Source organism: Nannobrachium achirus (assembly GCF_963921795.1).
Source record: "Nannobrachium achirus genome assembly, chromosome: 1".
In the NCBI taxonomy this organism is placed as follows: domain Eukaryota; kingdom Metazoa; phylum Chordata; class Actinopteri; order Myctophiformes; family Myctophidae; genus Nannobrachium; species Nannobrachium achirus.
Window position 1 is genome coordinate 47,870,833 of NC_137810.1, and position 19,611 is coordinate 47,890,443.

Sequence of the window (19,611 nt, forward strand, 5' to 3'; positions counted from 1 at the left end):
GGCCCGGTGGCCGACCAGAGCGACGAGCGAGAGGGACAAGAGACCTCTGGAGCGGCTTTTGTCATCGCTCCACTCCGCTCGTGTGCTCTGGCCCCAGGATAATGGATGTTGGAGATATTTTGATTATCGCGATAATATCCTAAATCGCTTTTTCTTTGGTCACAATAATCGTGACATGACATGTTCATATCGTCCCATCCCTAGATATGAGCACCTGCTAACTGTTAATTGTACATAGTACAGACAGACAGACAGACAGACAGACAGACAGACAGACAGACCTTTCCTGTCGTAGCTTCCGAGCGAGCCTCTCTGCCAATTCTTCCGATCAGGCTGAGTAGCTTCTGCCTCACACGGTCACTCTCCACCTCCCAACTCTGGAGAACATACCAATAAAACAACAATTATTGAATAACAGAAAATGTAAAATGTCTGATCAATTTGAATCAGCTTAATGATCCTAACATGATCATAGTGTAAAATAATTCAAATGTATGCTTTTTTTTTAAATAAATATGTCAAAGTGTGAGGGCTCGTCATAATTCAAATGAATCTCTTTGATTGGAGTAAACATGTGACTCTTCCTGAAAATGTCAAGATGCTTGGTTTCAGATAGCGGGCTGGGGAGGCATTTACCAATATCTTATACTTTGTGAAATGAATCACACATGAATAAAATAATAATTGAAAAACAATCAGTAGACGCAGCCCCCCCCCAAAAAAAACACAAATACAAGGCAGTGTTTTTGTCATTAGTTCTCCAACCAGGCAGCCCTGCTGACCTTCTGGATGAGCACAAAGAGATGGCTGAGCTGATCAAAGTTGAACTTCACAGCCGCTGCCGCGATGATCGTGTGGATGTTCTCTATCACCGTTGACGACTGGCCTGCCTGAGAGGTGCACGAGCGAGCACACACGCACACACACACACACACACACACACACACACACACACACACACACACACACACACACACACACACACACACACACACACACACACACACACACACACACACACACACACACACACACACACACACACACATCAATAAAACAGGTCAACAATTCTCTACCTGACAAACCAGTTCATCCAGTCAGCATGGAGGCACACAACACGCATGCACACGTGAGTGTAGAGTACACAGATGCATGGATTAAAAAGCAACAATTAAATCTCACGACTGAAAAGTTTTGTCAAGTTCCCAATCTCTGGTTTGTGAATCAATGTGAAAGGAGCCCCCCCCCCCCCACCCCCACCCCAGTTTCATAAACAATTAGGCACAATAAGTAGAATTATGATGTTTAGGTTTTTATCATTCTAAACATGTGTTTCTGCTGTTCCACATACAGTCAACCAGGAAGAAATATTGCTAGTGACCAGTTCCTCTTCAATCTAAAAACAACAAATGACAGCTATTCTCTGTGCGCTTCCATAGAAAACATGCTTCCTTGAATGGAATCCAAAGTGACTTGAGAAAAACTTTAACCCATGCAGACATCGGACCATACATCATATGTAAACTGCTACAGTAGTGTTTACCTGTATTTTCCAGATCTTGGAGAGCTCCTCTATAGACAGCTTACTGCCCAGCAGCTCAATGATTCCCTTTATTCTCTCACAGTATTGTGCCTGGTCGATGTTACCTAAAACACCACAGAGTACAATGAGATTTTCTCTCCATTCGTTTCATGATAACCTAATAACCTAAGCAACAGATAAGAGGAAAGGACAAATAAGAAGTAGGGGGTCAACAGAGCACCAGAAGTCTTCACTTAGAGCAAAAAAGTATTTTGTTGCGAGTAGAGTCTACTCTACTACAACATTTTGTAGCCTATTAAAATAAAATAAAGTGCCTGCTCCATATATGCATTTCTGGTTCACGTTACACTGATAAGAACCTAGATGCGCGCGCAGGTCGGTACCAAATGAGCCAGTGACACCAGCGCTTCCCAAAACAACAGGTTTGGGGATTGTTGGGAACTGATTACATGATACAGTCACCTGTGCATTTAGTCTCAATGTTTGTAAACAAGAAATGGGTCTCTAGGCACCCGTCACAGTAGGTGTGCAAGGGAAATTATTTCACAAAAATAGATAATGTAACAATCACCAAATGGCTCTAATCAAGGAAGTGAAAGAACGAGAGAGGAAGCAGGTGCGAAAAGGAGCCAGCTGACGTTGTATTAACCACTTAAACCTCAGCGTCCGTATGCTGTGGAAAAGCTTGTCGATTGGCTATTTTCAGCCAAGATGTTTAATGTAGGGCGAAAACACAAAGGTTACTAGTATAGGGCCCTGAGGGACTCCGTGGTGAAAGAGAGAGGAGGGAAGTGAGAGGGTGTTTGAGGTGACCTGAGGACAATTTACAATTTAGGCCAGGGGTCTTCAACGTTTTCAGGCCAAGGACCCCTAGGTTGAGAGAGAGAGAGAGAGATGAAGCGGGGACCCCCACAACCTTATCGTAGATCCCATGTAGTTTCATCGTTTGACAGCACAATCATCAGTTTATTTTGGATTCGTGTCAATTTGTGTTTTCAACACTTGAAACGTCAATACTTAATAAACGTGACCTTTCACATTGTACTTATTCTGCTCTTTTTCTCCTCTACACCAAAACTCTTTGCCGAAAATAGCCTATCTACAAGCTCAAGATCTGCTATTTTTGGCTAAAGTTCTCAGAATATGGACACTAGGGATCAAGTGGTTAGTATAAAAAAAAGGTTCTATCACTCAAAGATTTGGAGGAGCCCCTGTAGTAACTCTGAAGACCCCGGATCCCCTGTTGAAGACCCATGATTTAGGCATTTAGCAGACGCTCTTAATCCAGAGCGACTTACAATAAGCAAGGTGATACATCATCAGTACATCACATGCAGGAGTCCATACCCTCCAGTGCTATTGACAGGACTGAGTTCTCCACCAGCCAGTTCAAAAGCTTGTCTGTGTCAATGGCATTCTTCACCGTCTTGGACACTGTGCTCTCCTCTATGAGCTTGGTCACCTAACACACATTAAACACACACACACACACACACAGAAATACAGACAGTCACAGGAGGAGGTGATAAATTCTTGCTCTCCACAGAATCTAATAAACCCCACATCAAATTCCATTAACCTACAGCAACAGCTACAAGCTCACAGCGCATCATGGCGCGAGTCTCGACATGAGCTTCGTAGATCTGCTATTGCTATTTCATAAAACTTAGAAGAATAACAAATGGAAACTGTTATCTATAATAACATGCCCAAAATAGGCGACACAGAGTTGAGGGTGGTCAAAGTCGAAGTGAAATGGTATGTTGAGAGTGTTTAACCCATTTAGGCCTAGGATTATTGACTGCTTTAACTATTGGAAAATAGCAGATATACAAGCTCACAGCGCGGCACCGAGTGCCGCACTGCGAGCTTGTAGATCTGCTATTTTTGAAAAATCTTGTTTTTTTTTGCAAGTCTTTCAATATATCTACTTAAAAGCGAACATTTGTAACTCAAATATTTGCTTCTGGGTGGTCCCTGGAACAACATATTTTGAGATGGGGGTCCGTGGCCAAATACCTGTAATTTTGGGGGTCCTTGACATGAAAAGGTTTGAGAACAGCATGATTTAGAGGAAGGATTTAGAAGTCGGGTCAATGATCAGGTCAAAGATTTTCAAAGATTTGCACTCATTTTCACGATTTTTCAAAAATAGCAGATCTACAAGCTCGTGAGCTTGTATATCTGCTATTTTTCTAAAGTTAAAGCATAAAATAATGGTTAAAGTGGTTAAAATCTAACGCGACTCGGGCGCGTTCCAGGTATTTGAGAGTTTAATTTCCGTATCATGATGCATTGCCTGGTGAAATGGCAGTATCTCAGCTGGCAGTGGGCTGGCATTATCTCAGCTAATCAACCAGCTCCCCATTCTAACTACATCCCCAGATCTATTCATCACGACCAGACTTATCTTGGTCATTGGTATTTTTGTTATTTAGTTTTCTTTTTAACACAATATCAAACAAGGCAGATTGTAGATATTATTATTTATTTTATTTCACTACAGATAGTCTCCATATTAAATCATCCTTAACCCTTAAATTCAATTCATTCTTTCAATGGACTAACATTTGTTTTATTTGATGGCCTTCCTGCCCTGGCATTTGAGCTTTTTCACTTAAAAAAAAATGAACAGTACTAAAGGCCAAGTGGCCGTGCCCCTAAAATGCCGAAATGCCAGGCCTGGCGTAGGGTTGTACGGTTTCCATTTTTTAACCCCCCAAAAAACCCCGGTACACGGTTTTACAATCTTATAGATTTTAACGTGATAAAAAAAAAAAAAAAAAAAAAAGTTTCAAAGTGCTTTATTTATAAAGCAAGTGTTTTACCCACAAAAATGCAGTAAATACTATTGGGCTATACTAAAATAAATTGTAAATAGCCTAAGTCAATTTAATTTGTCATTTCAGAGGTTAAAAAAAGTCCTTCCGTTGTCACTTTAGACATGTACAATACAAACCCTCAATACACTGTATGTTGTTTTTTTTTTACAGTTGAGTGAGAAAACAATGTTGCACATTAACACATGGGCTGCTAAGGTTTATAACATTTATAGCTGTTGCTGCTGCCACCATTGACTTACGCTTTGTTTTGACGTGCCTCGCAAGCTTCGTGCGTGTGCACGTGCGTGTCCAGAGAAGATTGAGGAGGATAATCCATTTGTTTACAAACGCTCGCGAAACTAAAATCCAAAAATCGCAGTAAAATCGCGGTAAAGTGTCGCCGTGAAAACAATCAGCTCTCTGCTTCCATGGGGCTGTTTTCAACTCATTCTTAGATAAAGCCGTTCTTATGTTTCAAAGTAGAATCTAAAGCAATGTTAAGTCCTTCCGTGATGTCTTCCACCGAGGGGCTGCCTGCACTGACTGGGTGACGTAATGCACTCAGGTCATTCAAAGGGCAGCTGCAGGCTCAAAAAGTTAACTGTTTGTTGCCTCGTCTGTGAACGAGATAACTTCCTGTGGCAGGGGGACACCTAGTGGCCTTAACTCGTCCCTGAACGAGTTTGGCTCCCCAAGTGTTAAGTTAATCATTTGGGGACCCCCCAAAATCATTTTGGGACCTCTCTGGGGTCTCGACCCACAGATTGACAAACTCTACGACTCCCGTTGTTGCCTGCCTGGCTGCAGTGTGTACTGGCTGGGTGCTGTGTCTAGCGCACACCGCACACACTGCATAGTAAACAGTGATGCCGGAGTAGAGGACTTCTTAAAAAGTTTTAGATTAAGACAATTTGCTTGCATTGCGATGCATCCACGTGCCGTTCTGCATCGATGCAGTGACGTTACATAATTGTTACTTTTAGCCTATGTTTGTTGTTGTTTTTCCTCCTGAAGGAACGTGGCTAAATCGTTAGCATGCTAGCGCTTTAGCCACGTTCCTTTAGCCTTGGAGCCTGAGGAGAGGCATAAAAAAATAGCTGATCTACAAGCTTGTGGCTCGTCGACCGTGCAACGTGTTGTGAGCTTGTAGATCCACGTGTTTAGCTTCAAGCTAAGCCTCGCTTCTTTATTTGGTTACAGCTGTTGCATTTCTTTAGCGACCAGCTGTTAGCCTACTTGGCTTGCTACCATTATCTCTGTTGTCTCCTTCTTCAGGAGTGATTTCTGCTGCTTCCGTAAACACGGCAGATGCGACGGCGGCGCACATGTCACGTGACGGTTTTCGGTTTTGGCTTACGAGACCGTCAACATTTTATAACACTGTATCAAACCGAAACACCGAAAAACCGTACAACACTAGCCTGGCGATAACACTCACAGGGTTCCCACACATTTTTACCAATTAATTTCCAAAACTTTTCCAAAACTCTTCCAGAATATTTAACCCAATTTCCAGGTCTATATAACAATAATTCAGCTCAATAACAGGTCGCTTACTCCTATGTGCAATGCCCAAAGACAGGTAGTGTTTGCCAGTGGTTCTCAACCTTTTCAGGCCGTGGCCCCCGAAATAATCATATTTTAACTTTTGTATAACACGTTTCTATTGTGAAAATAGCTGATCTACTATTTTCACAATTTCTGCCTCTAATATTTGACAATTTGGCCCATTTCAGCGGTATTAACAAAATCAATAACCAAAGACAATGCATAGCTATTTTTGTCCAGGACCTTCCAGGACCCTTGATAAAATTCCAAAACTTTTCCAGTACTGGATTTTTTTTTTTTTACTAATTTCAAAATATTTCCAGGAATTTCATGACCGTGGGAAGAACTCTGCACTCACCTCTTTGAGGGAGTTCATCTTGGTGGAGAAGTGTGGGGTTTTGAGCATGCGGAGCAGGGTGTCCAGCCGGAGGTCGTCCACCACGGTGACCAGCTCCCTCTGGAACCTCATGCACAGCAGCTTGATGGCCGACAGCATGTCAGGGATGCTCACCAGACGCTAGCGGTGGGGCGAGGGGAATAATAAAGAGAAATGCTATTGTATATGCGTGATGTTGTTGCTTTATTTAGATAGTAGATACCGTAGTAGAGAGAAAGTAGAGAAAGGGCAGAAAGGTCCCTCTAGTGGGGATCAAACCGAGGACATTGTGATTATGTGCTGCTCAGGGATACTGTACTAGCAGGGACGTCACAAGGGGTAGGAAAGTGGGACTGAGTTACTGGGGCGGAGGTGGAGGGGCCCTAATAACTTTATCTATTGTGTGAAAGTCTTTGAATATATGTATTTTTTAAAGCGAACATTTCTAACTCAAATTTTGCTTCTGGGGGTCCCTGGAACTAAATATTTTGAGATCGGGGTCCGTGGCCAAATACATATCATCTTGGGGTTCCTTGACATAGGTTTCTTGCACACATTTTCACGATCTTTCAAAAATAGCAGATCTACAAGCTCACAGCGCGGCACTCGGTGCCGCGCTGTGAGCTTGTATATCTGCTATTTTTCAATAGTTAACATTCATGGGGGGCCCGCAGTGAATCCTTGTACCCAGGGCCCAGAATTTGGTGTGACGCCCCTGTGTACTAGTATATCGTTGCTGTCAGGTAGAAACCTCCCATGTCCATAGTTTAACTTTGTGTTTTTTGCGTAAACCAACGCTGTACTTTAATCACCCAACAGCATCACACAAAATTATCAAAAGTGGCAGATCCGTAAGCTTTTGAGCTTATAGCTGTGCTACATTTGAATTTTATTTTTTTATTATTTTGAAAAACATTTAAAAAAAACTTCAAATAGCCGATCTACATCGACACATTGTGAGCTTGTAGATCAGCTATTTGAACTATTTTAAAATGTTTTTCAAAATAGTAAAAAATGGCAAAAGAGTTTAGGGTTAAGGGGTAAGGCATGGACGAAAATAGGGCCCAATGTGTGCTAGCCTACAACTGGTTGTTGAGGCTATATCTTAACAGAAAAAACTGCTGCACAGAGTCTTCAAATGCAAGGAAAAAAGAAAACAAACTAAATCACAGAGCCTTACCTTGTCTTTGAGGTCCTTCTCCTCCAGGTTTTGAACATAAGTGATCATCTTGTGAATGACTGGGTCCAGCATGGGCTGGGAGAAGACAGTCAAACACCCACATACATGTCATTACCTTGTCTGCACGCGCACACGTACGCGTTATCGTCTGGATTAAGGTGTGTATTATGGGTGTGTGTCTGTTTGAAATGTGTATAATCAGGTACAGTTTTTCCTAAACAGGTTTAGGACTAAAAAAAAAAAAACATCATTTGTCATGAATTACAAACAAATTCAAAAACATTCCAAAGAATTTCATGAATAAAGGGGGGGGGGGGACTAAGAAATTCCCATCAATTAAAAAATAACTTCAGGAGAAAATAGCATTCAGATCTACTATCTGAACTTGTAGATATGCTATGTCTGCTAGTTTGGGTCACGGGGCAAATGTGTCATTTGGGTTTTGAGCTAAAGCGTGTGTGAAGCAGTGATGTAGGGGACAGAGGACATATGTATATATAGGGTAGGGTGTCTCACGTGCACCAGGCTGGAGTTGAGGTATTCTGCACACACACCGAGAGGCTGGACCAGGGCCGATACACACTGCACCAAGAGACACAGACAACACACGTTAAATGAAGTGACACGTTATTAGACTGCTGGCTCTTATCAAACTTTTACATTTCAAGGAACCGTCCTCAACTCTGACAGTGTACAAATGGAACCAAATGTAGGGTCCATTTGTACACTGTCAGTTGCAGACCGGTAAGGGTCAACTTAGAACTCCCTTGAAAGGAGTAGTTCTTTTTTGGGGGGATGAACTACTCCTTTAAGTCTGACAGTGTACAAATGGAACCAAATTAATCTGTTAGGCTCCATTTGGTTCCATTTGTATTTTGTATACCGTCCCGAGTTACAGACCTATAAGCCCCCTTAAGGAACGCTGAGAGTCCCTCGACCCCACTTTGAGAACCACTGCTATAGACTACTATACACAGATACAGATGAGCATCCATCAATAATTCATATTCATGGTCAATCACTTATGAAGCCCTGTTATACTGTATACTTTCAAACATTCTAAAATAATAGCTCAGATCAGTACAAGCTCATATGGTGAAACGTTGTGAGCTTGTAAAAAAAAGACATTTCTGACCAACAAGCTCAACTATTTTGGAAAATGTTTGCAATGATGTCTGTAATGATAATGCCCAAAATAGGCATGCAGGTTGAAAGTGGTATTATAAATACTGTATTATACAGAATAATTATGAATTAATAGCTACTATTTCCCTTGTTTTCTTATTTATTAAATTGAACAGCTATTATGTTAACGGATATCTTGTATCTGCATAGTTCAACTTTGTGTTTTTTCATAAATTAATGCCTTAAATCATACAAGAGTGTCACACGAAAATAGTGAAAATAGCAAGCTCACAGCGTGTCTCAACATGACACGCTGTGAGCTTGTACATCGGCTATTTTCACTATTATAAAATGTATTTATTTTACACTAATAAAAAAGGAACGCTTTTGGACACAAGATTTCCACCCAAAAGCAATGATACGTTATTTGTATAATAATGTCTTTCGGTGTGTTTGTGGAGGCTTCTGAAAGGCTGACGCTGCTACGGTGTGCCTCTACCAATCCTCCCAAAATAAGTCTTTATACCAGAGGTCAAGTTGTAACTAAATTAATACGTTTCTCGCGCGCATGCGTTCAATCCGTGCACGCACTCACGCACATGTGCGGGTGACGTTCCAACAGCGGAACCCAGCTGTCATTTGTCATTCAGTGCCAAATCAGAGCAGTGTGCTGAATGGCTCCTGTGTTTCTCATTCTGGTTCCCCTTGCCTCTGCTCCAGTCTGCTCAGCAACGCCTCTGCTCATCTCCCCCCCCCCCCCCTCCCTCCTTCAGTGTTGATTCTGACAGCAAATTTCATAGTCTTTTGAATAAAATTCGATTTAGCCGTTTGGTCATATTTTAGTCATCTGAAAGGTTTTAGTTAACTAAATGCAAAAAGATTTTAGTCAACTAATGTGTATTTTGACCAGTGATTGTGTTGAAGTGTGCCGAAAATAGCAGATCTACACGCTCACAGTGCGTCGCGCTGCAACGCGTTGTGAGCTTGTAGATCTGCTATTGTCAGAGTGCATCACCTGAGAGCAAACATAAAAAGACTTCTACTCGATCTCTTCTCCACTAGTCCCTCCTCCCTAACATTTTCGTCTAGTTTCTATTCGTCGACACAATGTGACATAGCTCTTTTTACACAATGCTGTACCCCCTCCAACTGTATATATGTTCCCCATTTTCAACAGTTTTTCTTTTATATTTTGACACTTGCTATGGCAATGTAAACGTATGTTTTCTCATGCCAATAAAGCTCCTTTGAATTGCATTGAAAAAAAGCAGTCGACTATAAAAGGTAGTCGAACACTGGATCCCTCTCGGGTCTCGACTTCCTGCTTACAGCAAACAAATGAGTCCCCCCCCCCCCCCCCCCCCCCTTGGGAGCCAGTAGAAGAGGGCTGCAACACTCCCATTATCTTTCCTCTGTCTCACTCTCCCAGTCTCATGTGTTTAGAGCGTGTCAGGGAGCTGACAGCTTACACACACTCAGCCGAGCTCTCTTTGCCACAGGAGAGTGTAACAGGAGAGTCCAGTCCACAATCAGCCTCTATTGAGCGCGTCAGCCCTATTAACATGCTAATGGGTGGCGTGTGTGTGTGTGTGTGCGTGTGTGTGTCAATGACTATGCTCTACTCCGCCGTGGTTCCGGCCAGGCTGGCCAAAGGAAGCTTCAGCACAAGGAAGCCTCAGACTTCACACACACATACACACACACACAAAAACAACAGAGCAGTTCAACCACTGCAAAGCTGTCGTTGTTAGAGTCAGACAGACAGAGAGAGAGAGAATGAGAGTGTGTGAGAAAAAGAGACAGTGTGTGAGAGAAGATAATATACCAAGTCGATATAAAAGACACAGATTGACGCGACAGCGCCAATGAGGTAAACCGGGTGACGGCACGCATGCGGGAGATTCGCCTTCCTAGTCTTTGCTCAAATTGAAAATATCCCAACTCGAGCGAAGTCGGATTGGCGACTGAAGCGGCGCAAAAAATGTCGTACCCTCCAACAGAGAGGGAACGAAAAACGTGTGTGTACAGTAGGGGTGCCACGGTTTACGGTATAAAACCGAACCGTACGGTACGCCCTGCACGGTACCCGGTTCAATACGCCTTTCAGAAACCGCGGTCTTTTTGTGTTTGCAAATTAATTAATTTCTTACAGCCACTGTGCATCGTGCACAAGACAATCTCCACTAAACCCCGCTCCGCAAGTAAACACGCACTAATGTCCCATCACCGTAGCCCTCACCCCCACCTACTCTGTAACAAGAGCCGACTCGCAGCAGAGCAAAGCAGTTGAGAGTCCTCACAGAGACAGAAAAACAAAACGAAGCAGCTAGCGCTAAGCTGTGCAGTGCGGAGCGCACGCATTGTAGTTGTTGTAACATGGAGAACAAGTCCAGGAGAAATCTGCTTGTTGTTGTTAGTCCCAAACATCATTACAGTCTGTTTTTAGACTGACCATAGCAGGCAGCGTTAGCAAGCAACAAAGCCAAACGTAGCGTAGCCCCCAGCCAGAGTGTCAGACACCCGCTAGTCTCACTCACTGACTGACTGGAGGAACAACGCATGGTGAGTGTTGTTGCCATGTCTGATTATTATAAGCCACGTTGAGCTTGTTTTTATGTAAAGTTGTTTGTAGGCTAAATAATGGTGGATGCGGTGGTGAGCTTGTAGATCGGCTCGGCCACTTTCAAATAGCCAACGTGTATAGGTTTAAAGACCTCACGTGGCCTATATTCACTTATTTAAGCCTTGTTTTCATAGATCTGGTTGCTTATTCCTCTCGCAAAGTTTGGCAACACAGTGAACACACCCGTCTATTTTGGTTATAGTAATGAAAACTTACAGAGGCTATTTGCTCAAGCTTGTAGCCTACTATAGTATCTCTTGTTGTGTGCAAAACAATTTGTTCATAAATAAAGCACTTTGAAACTGAAGACGATGGCCAATATTGATGATAATGATAATAGAAAAGAAAATAATTTTCCCCCTTTTTATTTTAATTTTATATTATTATTATTTTTTTAACCCACCTTAAGGCTAAGAGGCACTGTCATAATTCAATTCGCTTAGAAGCAAAATAAAAATAGATTTTTGGAAAGTAATTTTCTTTTTTTTTTTAATGCAAAACGCGTACCGAACCGTACCGAAACCGTGACCCCAAAACCGAGGTACGAACCGAACCGTGGGCTAAACGAACCGTGGCACCCCTAGTGTACAGTGTATGTGTGTGTGTGTGCGTGTGCATGGCATGCGTATCAATCAATCAACACTGACAGAATGAACAGCCTCCGGTGTCACTGGTCCAGGCGTGAGCCGGACGGCCTCCCTGACCTGAATATCGTTGCCGTCGGGCAGAAACCTCTTATCTCCATATTTGAACGTTTTATGTTTTTTTTTTCCGTGAATGAACGGCCTACTTGATCATACAGCGTCACACGACAGATGTTTTTGAATTTGAATCCTGAAAAGTACATAACAATTGTGGACACATGAGGTTTCCACCCGACGATGCTACGTTCAGCACCTCTTCATTCCTTCCTCAGCAGAACCAATGTCTCAGAGTTCAGAGAGTTTGTGTGGAAGAAGGGAGGAGGAGGAGGACATTCTTACCGCAATCTCTATTTCATCCTGGTTGAGTTTGGTCTGGATGGCTGTGAATCCTCCCATCTCCCCGAACTGCACAACAAAAGGACCAAAGAGGAGGGGAAAGGGGAGACATAGAATGAGGGCCCCTGAAAAAGTATTTAAGTATTCTGGCGTAGAGAGCAGGGATGGGACGATTTGAAAATGTCATATCACGATTATTGTGACCCAAGAAAACGCGATTTATGATATTATCGCGATAATCAAAATCCATTATCCTGGGGCGGAACATTTGCAAAGACTTTTGATAGAGTGAAAAAAGGATGTATCAAGTACGTATATCAAGTACATTTTACCAATTATAGAGGGTTTAAGTGGTACCGGATAATGCAGCTCGGCAAATAAAAGGTGAATTGATCCCAGTGCATGACGGAGGACGATATCACGATAAATTATATCTCCACGATACGATTATCGTGAATGTTTTTTATCACGATAAACGATAATATTGCGTATATCGTATACCATCCCTAGTAGAGAGAGAGAGTGTGAGTGTGCGTAATACTCACTCGATTAACCAGGTCAACCAGCCAACCGTGGGGCTCCTGCAACAAACAAATGAGTTCAGTGTACAGTTTGTATCCATCCATTCTCTGGGGACTGTTGCACTTCACACACACACACCACCTCAAACACAAACACAGCAAAATGTAAACGGCCCCACACGCACACACAATAACACAAACAGAAAAAAAATATAGTCATGAATTTTCAGACATTTTTGAAAAACCTCGAAAGTGTTTGAAAAATGTTGAAATCGTTTTTGAATTTGTTTAACACAGATATTCTCTTCTGGGGGTCAGATGGGGGTCCGCGGCCAAATTCACATATCAATTTGGGGTTTTCCGCCGCGGCACGAAAAGGTTTGAGAACTACTGATTTAGAAGGCACTTGTAGAATCAGCCTCAGGTCTTAATGGGGTTATTAAGCAAAATAGCGACAGGCACAGCTCTCTCACCATAGTCAGTACTCCCATCAGGTTGACAGGTGTGGGCTCCTATAATAATGAAATAATACAATCCTCAGTGTTTATTTATCCATTTGTTACTCAAGAGTGATTGATTGATTGATTGATTGATTGAACACTATAAGCAGTTCGCCAAGGAAAAGCACAGGACAGTACAGTTCAGTACAGTACAGTACATTGGGGTCCTTTTGCACTCAATTCATAGAGACATTAAATGACAGACAAATAAACACAGTGCTATGCAAAAAAAACACATCATATAACAGAAATCAGAAATAAATATAATTACAGTAAACACGTCGGGGGGGGGGGGGGGGGTTAGGCTTTAGCCACCTGTAAGTGTTCTTTCAGAGCGGTTTTAGAGGAGAGCAGGGATTTACACTCCTTTAAGGCCGTGGGTAGCCGCTGTGGCATAGCAGGAGAATGATAATTTAACACTTTGTTTGAGCCAAATCTGGGTTGGACGTGATTAGTGGACGTGCTGTGTGCTGTGATTGTGGACGTCTTTGAAGTTTGGGAAGTAGTTTGGCCTTTAAAGGTAACTCTCAGAGTTAAATAAACACTGCACACACCCGCATGGACCAACTCAAAACATACACGCACGCACGCACGCACGCGCACACACACACACACACACACACACACACACACACACACACACACACACACACACACACACACACACACACACACACACACACACACACACACACACACACACACACACACACACACACACACACACACACACACACACACACACAGAGTGGTCTTGGACTTCCTGACAGCTGCTGTGTCAGTCAAACATCCTGCACAGTCCCTGCGGTTCCGTTACACAACTCTGGAGGCCAGGAAGAGCCCATTTGGCTGACCTCCGACCTGCCTACAGGCCGCAGACAAGAGACATGTGTACACACACTCTAGTTTCATGGAAGCACCGTCCCCATGCACTCCTTCCTACACGTGTGGATACACAACACTGGTCCACTGACACACGCGCATACACACACACACACACACACACACACACACACACCCCCCTAAAGGTCAGGTCTTTTGATTCTTTTTATTAGAGATGGACGGATTGCAAAATTCTTGGCCGATACAGATCCACCGGTTTTATGAAGGTCTGACCTGCCAAAACCGATTTTTCCGATACCGATTTCTTTAGCTAAGAACTAGAAAATAGGGTTGCTCCAATACCCTTTTTTTCAGGCCAAGTAGGCCTACAAGACATACTTCAATTTGAGTACCAATAAGCTAGAAGAACACTAAAGCCAAATCAATTACAATAGTACAATATCCAAAATCACAGACAATATCCAGTCTGATATGACCGTCTGGACTAGGCAGGAGGAAAGCAGGTAACGCATGCTTTTTCCCCTTCTTTTTGGAGACGACATTGACACAGGATTATGGAATATATCCTTACATTGCAAAAGGTAATCAGCACCATCTGTATTCTGTAGGCTGCCACTAAGTATATATTGATATATTGATATATATGATATTTTCCCCCCCATATAAAATCTTCACAAATGAGTTTTCACCGTGACACCGATAAATACAGTTCTAGTTCCATTGATCCAAGTCAGAGCATAATCGACTGATCATTACAGAAACATGCTCTGAAATTGCACGAGGCCCACCCAACTGACCACTTAACACGGCGGCCAAGAGATTTCCAAGTGGGCCCTGATCCAGAAAGAGTTGAGATATCGTCTTTTAGAAGTTGATACTAAACAAAAGGGTGTCTTACTTTCTGATAGGTGTTGCTGGGGGAGACGGCGAACATGTTGGCCTCCTCTCCAAACACCTCGGCCCAGTTCCTCTGGCAGTTCTTCATCCGGTTCTTAAAATGGTACTCGTTGTCAGGGTTGAAGGCCTGGATGAAACCACAACCACAAGAAACAAGCCAAACAGTAAATCTAAACTATGACGTATGACTAGGGCTGTCACAATTATTACATAATCGTCTAATCGTGATTATTTTTCATAATCGTCATAACCGTTTCCATGTTGAAAAATGTTCATATATTTTTAAGAAAGTCAAAAATAGTGGAAATAGCAGATCTACAAGCTCGATGCGACGCGTTGTGGGCTTGTAGATCGGCTATTTCCACTATCAACGTTCTTTTTTTAAGTATAAAGTTGTCAAATATGTCAGTAATTTCATTGTATATTTAAGGTTATGTGTCATATCTGCCATGTGCAACTACAAAGCCTACAAGCCAAACAGAAATGTAATTGTCAACGACAAAAACACAATTAAATCGTTAATCACAGAAATGTAATTGTCAACGATAAAAACACAATTAAATCGTTAATCGCATTTATTTGAGAGAAAATTAATCGTCATGTAAAATGTCATAATCGTGACAGCCCTACGTATGACGCAGCAACATTCAAAGCATGTTCATTTCATTGCGTGTGTTAAGAGAGTCACAAGGGGCAAGAAAGAGAAAACACTGACGTATAAAATGTGTTGTAATCGCGGCGTGTTTCGTAACGTGTTTATGTCGACTATAAATAAACAATGAGAGTTATGAGAGGGACTGTGAAAGAGAGTGAGTCTAAGAAATTGAGTGAGTCTAAGAAAGAGAGTGAGTGTAAGCGAAAGAGACAAAAGCTTGACTATACTCTGTCGTGCAATGGCGACAATATGTACAAGCTCACTTGTCCCATCGCGACGTGTTTCGTCTTGAGCGTGGCTATTTTGAGATTGGGGAAACTGACATATGACGGACTATAACTTAGCCCGCCGGGAAAGCATCCGTGTCATTTTAGATTTTAGCGTTCGCTATTCAAAAAACAGGTATTTTTGAAAATCTTTAAGTGTTCATTTTGAATTTGTTTAATAAAAATCTTCTTTTCGGTGGGGTACGTGGCCAAATACATATGAATTTGGGGGTCCTTGGCAAGGTTTCAGGAAGGCACGTTCACACCACTCTTTTATTCTATGAGGGCGGATTCTGCCCATGCATTTCAATGGGAATGAACGATTTTTGAAGAAAATCTGCAAATGGCAGCAGATTGAAATGCATTGTCAGAATCCACCCTCATAGGTAGACTAAAAGTGTGACGTGACCGTGCCCTTTGTAGAATCGGCCTCAATGGGGGTTAATGGGGTTAACTCTCAAATACCTGGAACACGCCCGAGTCGCGCTAGATTTTAAACACTTCAACCATTATTGTGTGCTTTAACTATTGAAAAATAACAGATATACAAGCTCACAGCCGCGCTGCGAGCTTGTAGATCTGCTATTTCTGAAAAATCGTGAAAATGTGTGCAAGTCTTTGAATATCTTTGACTCGATCTTTGACCCAACTTCTAAATCCTTCCTCTAAATCAGTGGTTCTCAAACCTTTTCATGTCAAGGACCCCCAAAATTACAGGTACTTGGCCGCAAACCCCATCTCAAAATATGTTGCTCCAGGGACCCCCCCAGAAGCAAATATTTGAGATACAAACGTTCGCTTTTAAATAAATATATACAAAGACTTTAAAAAAAAAAATCTTGATTTTTTCAAAAATAGCAGATCTACAAGCTCGCAGCGCGGCACTCGGTGCCGCGCTGTGAGCTTGTATATCTGCTATTTTTCAATAGTTAAAGCAGTCAATAATTCTAGTCCTACATGGGTTAAGCAAAAATGGCGACAGGCACAGCGCCCTCTCACCATAGTCAGTACGCCCATCAGGTTGACAGGCGTGGGGTCCTGCTTGACCCTCTCTGCCACCAGCTCCACCAGCAGCATCAGCATGTTGTAGATGCCCTCGTGGATCTCTGTCCCCCACTTGTGTACCGCGCTGCTGGTCAGCAGCTATTACAGGGAGAGAGAGAGTGGAAGAGAGGGGAGAGGAGGCACGAGAGAGAAAAATCAATGAGAACACAGCAAGACAGCACCCAACAGTGACTGGCATTTAAGGCCCTTGCTTCAGAATTTGACCTCCTGCACGCCTACCCTGAAACTGGCTGCTGTAGTCTCGTCTTTTTCCGATACGTTAAAAAACGATTATCAATAAAATAATGTCACCAGACTCTGTGTGCAAGGTCTTTAATACATTTTTAACAACGTAATTTAGATCTTTGTCTCCCAGTTACAAGCTATGTGCAGCAGCCTGCCAAGAATGAACCATGCAATCTGTGTAAATTAATCTGAATTAATGTAGTGGAACCAAGGCTGCAAGACTGCAACTAACAATTATCTTCATAATCAATTCTGACCATTATCAAGTTAAACATATGGACATCTTTATATGTTGTCAGCAGTCCAGTCAGAAATATATAAGTTTCGGTTTTAAAACACAATACAAGATCAGCATTACCATTTTGTATGTTAAGTTTACATGGCACATATTAGAAAAAAATTTTTTTTACAACAATACATGTTAGGGCACACACTTTTGTGAAACGACGACAACAACAGAGTGGTTAAGACAGAGAAAGCAGCACGCTAGCATTGGTCAGCAGCGATCAGGTATGCTTGCTGGCAACACACCAAACATATTAGCACCTTTGAAACAACACTACTGTGTGAATGTGAATCGCTGACTTGTGCAAGGTGCAAGGCATCTAGCTTTGCTGTAAGCACTCATTAACATTACTGATGGATGGACATGTAGCGCACCCGAGAGCTACAGTGACTGGCTGGCCATCACATGACCCCTTAGTGGAACATAGTAAGCCATGTTCTGCAAACTAGCCCTGTTTATGACTCATTTATGAGTGGTAGCAGAGGGACTTAAGGGCAATGCTGTGTGACACTTAATGCATTCTCTTGCTGTCATTGTAAACGAGAAGAGAGATGTTTGCTGAGAACCAGTTGTCAAAGTGGATTCCAAGGACTCTCAGGGTTCCTTTAAGGGGGTCTAAATTGACCCTTACAAGTCTGTAACTCTGACAGTGTACATGGAACCAAATGGATCCTAGAGGGTCCATTTGGTTCAATTTGTACACTGTCAGAGTAAAGCCCTTTGCACACAGGCGCGTTTATCTGCACGGATAAAACGGACAATTTCATTTTTTTAAAGAAAACAATGATTCTCTACGACCTCATGCACACCGGATCCGAATTAGCCGTGCGACGAGTGGCTGTGGCCGTGCGTTTTTTTAAAAACTCATCACTCCTTTTATGACTCCTTTTGGGATCTTCAGCGCCGATTCCGCACAGCATTGCACACCAAATCCAATGCGTTTTATTCATGCAACAAACGAAAAAAACAACAACAAAAAAACGCAACTGTCCTGTGTGCAAAGGGCTTTAAGGGAATAACTTGAAATTTAAAAGTTTGAGAACCACTACAGTAGATGAGCATTGGCAACTTCTCATCGAAAACACCATGTTGAATTATTTATTATATATGCTCAATGTGAGCTGTGTACAAAATAAAAAAAATAAAACAAAGCAAACATAAATCTCATGTCACTGAACTACTTGGTTCCAAACTGGGAAATTTGCGCTCTGTTTCATAAAAAACGTTAACACAGAACTGTGTGTACGATGACCATGTTTAGCTATTATTATAATCATTCTAAACCCAGTATGTTGTTGTTGTTGTTGTTCTACATACAGCCAACCAGTTGAAAAATAATCACTGATTGGGGCTATGACCTTTCATGTTTCATGGAAGATGCTGTTCTGAACATCTATTCTGCTTTGACAACTGTGAGCTTATGCTATTTTCAGTGCGCCACATGCTTCCATAGAAGACTTCCATGAACTCCAAATTACTGAAATTGGTTGTGACGACTGGGAAGGGTCTGACATGCGAGACAGAATCTGCCCCACAGCGCCACGCGCATGTGGTATGCCACACACAAACTGACTGAAGGGCAGGTGGAGCGAATGATCTCATGACCTCTCACCTTTTTGAAGGCCTCGTGCATGCATCGATCCATGAAGCGCTTACAGTTCTCATCTGCATCTGCCAGACCTGAGAGAGAGAGAGAGTATGAGAGAGGGAGATTAAGTGCCTGACTCACATTTTTAAGGCCTTTGCTCACAGGATGCGATTTTCTGCATGGTAAAACCAGACAATATTGTCGGAATCTGGACAAATTAAGACAAGGTGTGCATGACGTCATAGAGATACCACATATTCATTTATATTTTTTTCCGTGTGGAAAATCAGACTCTGCGTTTAAAAGGTCTTTATTCCACTTAAACCCCAGCATCGGTATCGTGGGGAAAGCGTTTGCTGAAAATATACGATTGAACTCAGCAAAAGCTTTCCCCATCAATCACAGAAAAGTCCCAAGCATAGAGCCCTGAGGGACTCCGGTCAACCATATACAGGGTTCAAGTGGTTAACCATAAGAATTTGTCTGCAGGAGAGCAACAGCAGATTGAGCTGTATAAATGCCGGTATTCAAAATAACTGTGCGTGAAAGGCATCAAAGACCCCCAAAC

At 42.4% G+C, this 19,611-nt stretch overlaps 1 protein-coding gene across 9 annotated transcripts in view; it reads right to left on the minus strand.

Annotated features, from left to right (window-relative positions):
• The window catches only part of usp24 (ubiquitin specific peptidase 24), a 90,793-nt gene that overhangs the window by 62,918 nt on the left and 8,264 nt on the right, over window positions 1-19,611 (minus strand). For 5 of the 9 annotated variants that reach the window (XM_080734251.1, XM_080734248.1, XM_080734247.1 and 2 more), the window contains exons 3-15: window positions 19,068-19,135; window positions 16,879-17,022; window positions 14,960-15,085; window positions 13,192-13,230; window positions 12,743-12,778; window positions 12,201-12,266; window positions 7,986-8,051; window positions 7,470-7,544; window positions 6,272-6,430; window positions 2,891-3,005; window positions 1,544-1,647; window positions 783-890; window positions 282-377 (exon numbers count right to left, since the gene is read on the minus strand). In XM_080734251.1, the coding sequence (XP_080590377.1) occupies window positions 282-377; window positions 783-890; window positions 1,544-1,647; window positions 2,891-3,005; window positions 6,272-6,430; window positions 7,470-7,544; window positions 7,986-8,051; window positions 12,201-12,266; window positions 12,743-12,778; window positions 13,192-13,230; window positions 14,960-15,085; window positions 16,879-17,022; window positions 19,068-19,135 (1,202 nt within the window). The remainder of the gene's footprint in view (window positions 1-281; window positions 378-782; window positions 891-1,543; window positions 1,648-2,890; window positions 3,006-6,271; window positions 6,431-7,469; window positions 7,545-7,985; window positions 8,052-12,200; window positions 12,267-12,742; window positions 12,779-13,191; window positions 13,231-14,959; window positions 15,086-16,878; window positions 17,023-19,067; window positions 19,136-19,611) is intronic. The other 4 variants (XM_080734253.1, XM_080734252.1, XM_080734250.1 and 1 more) reach the window with 1 other exon arrangement.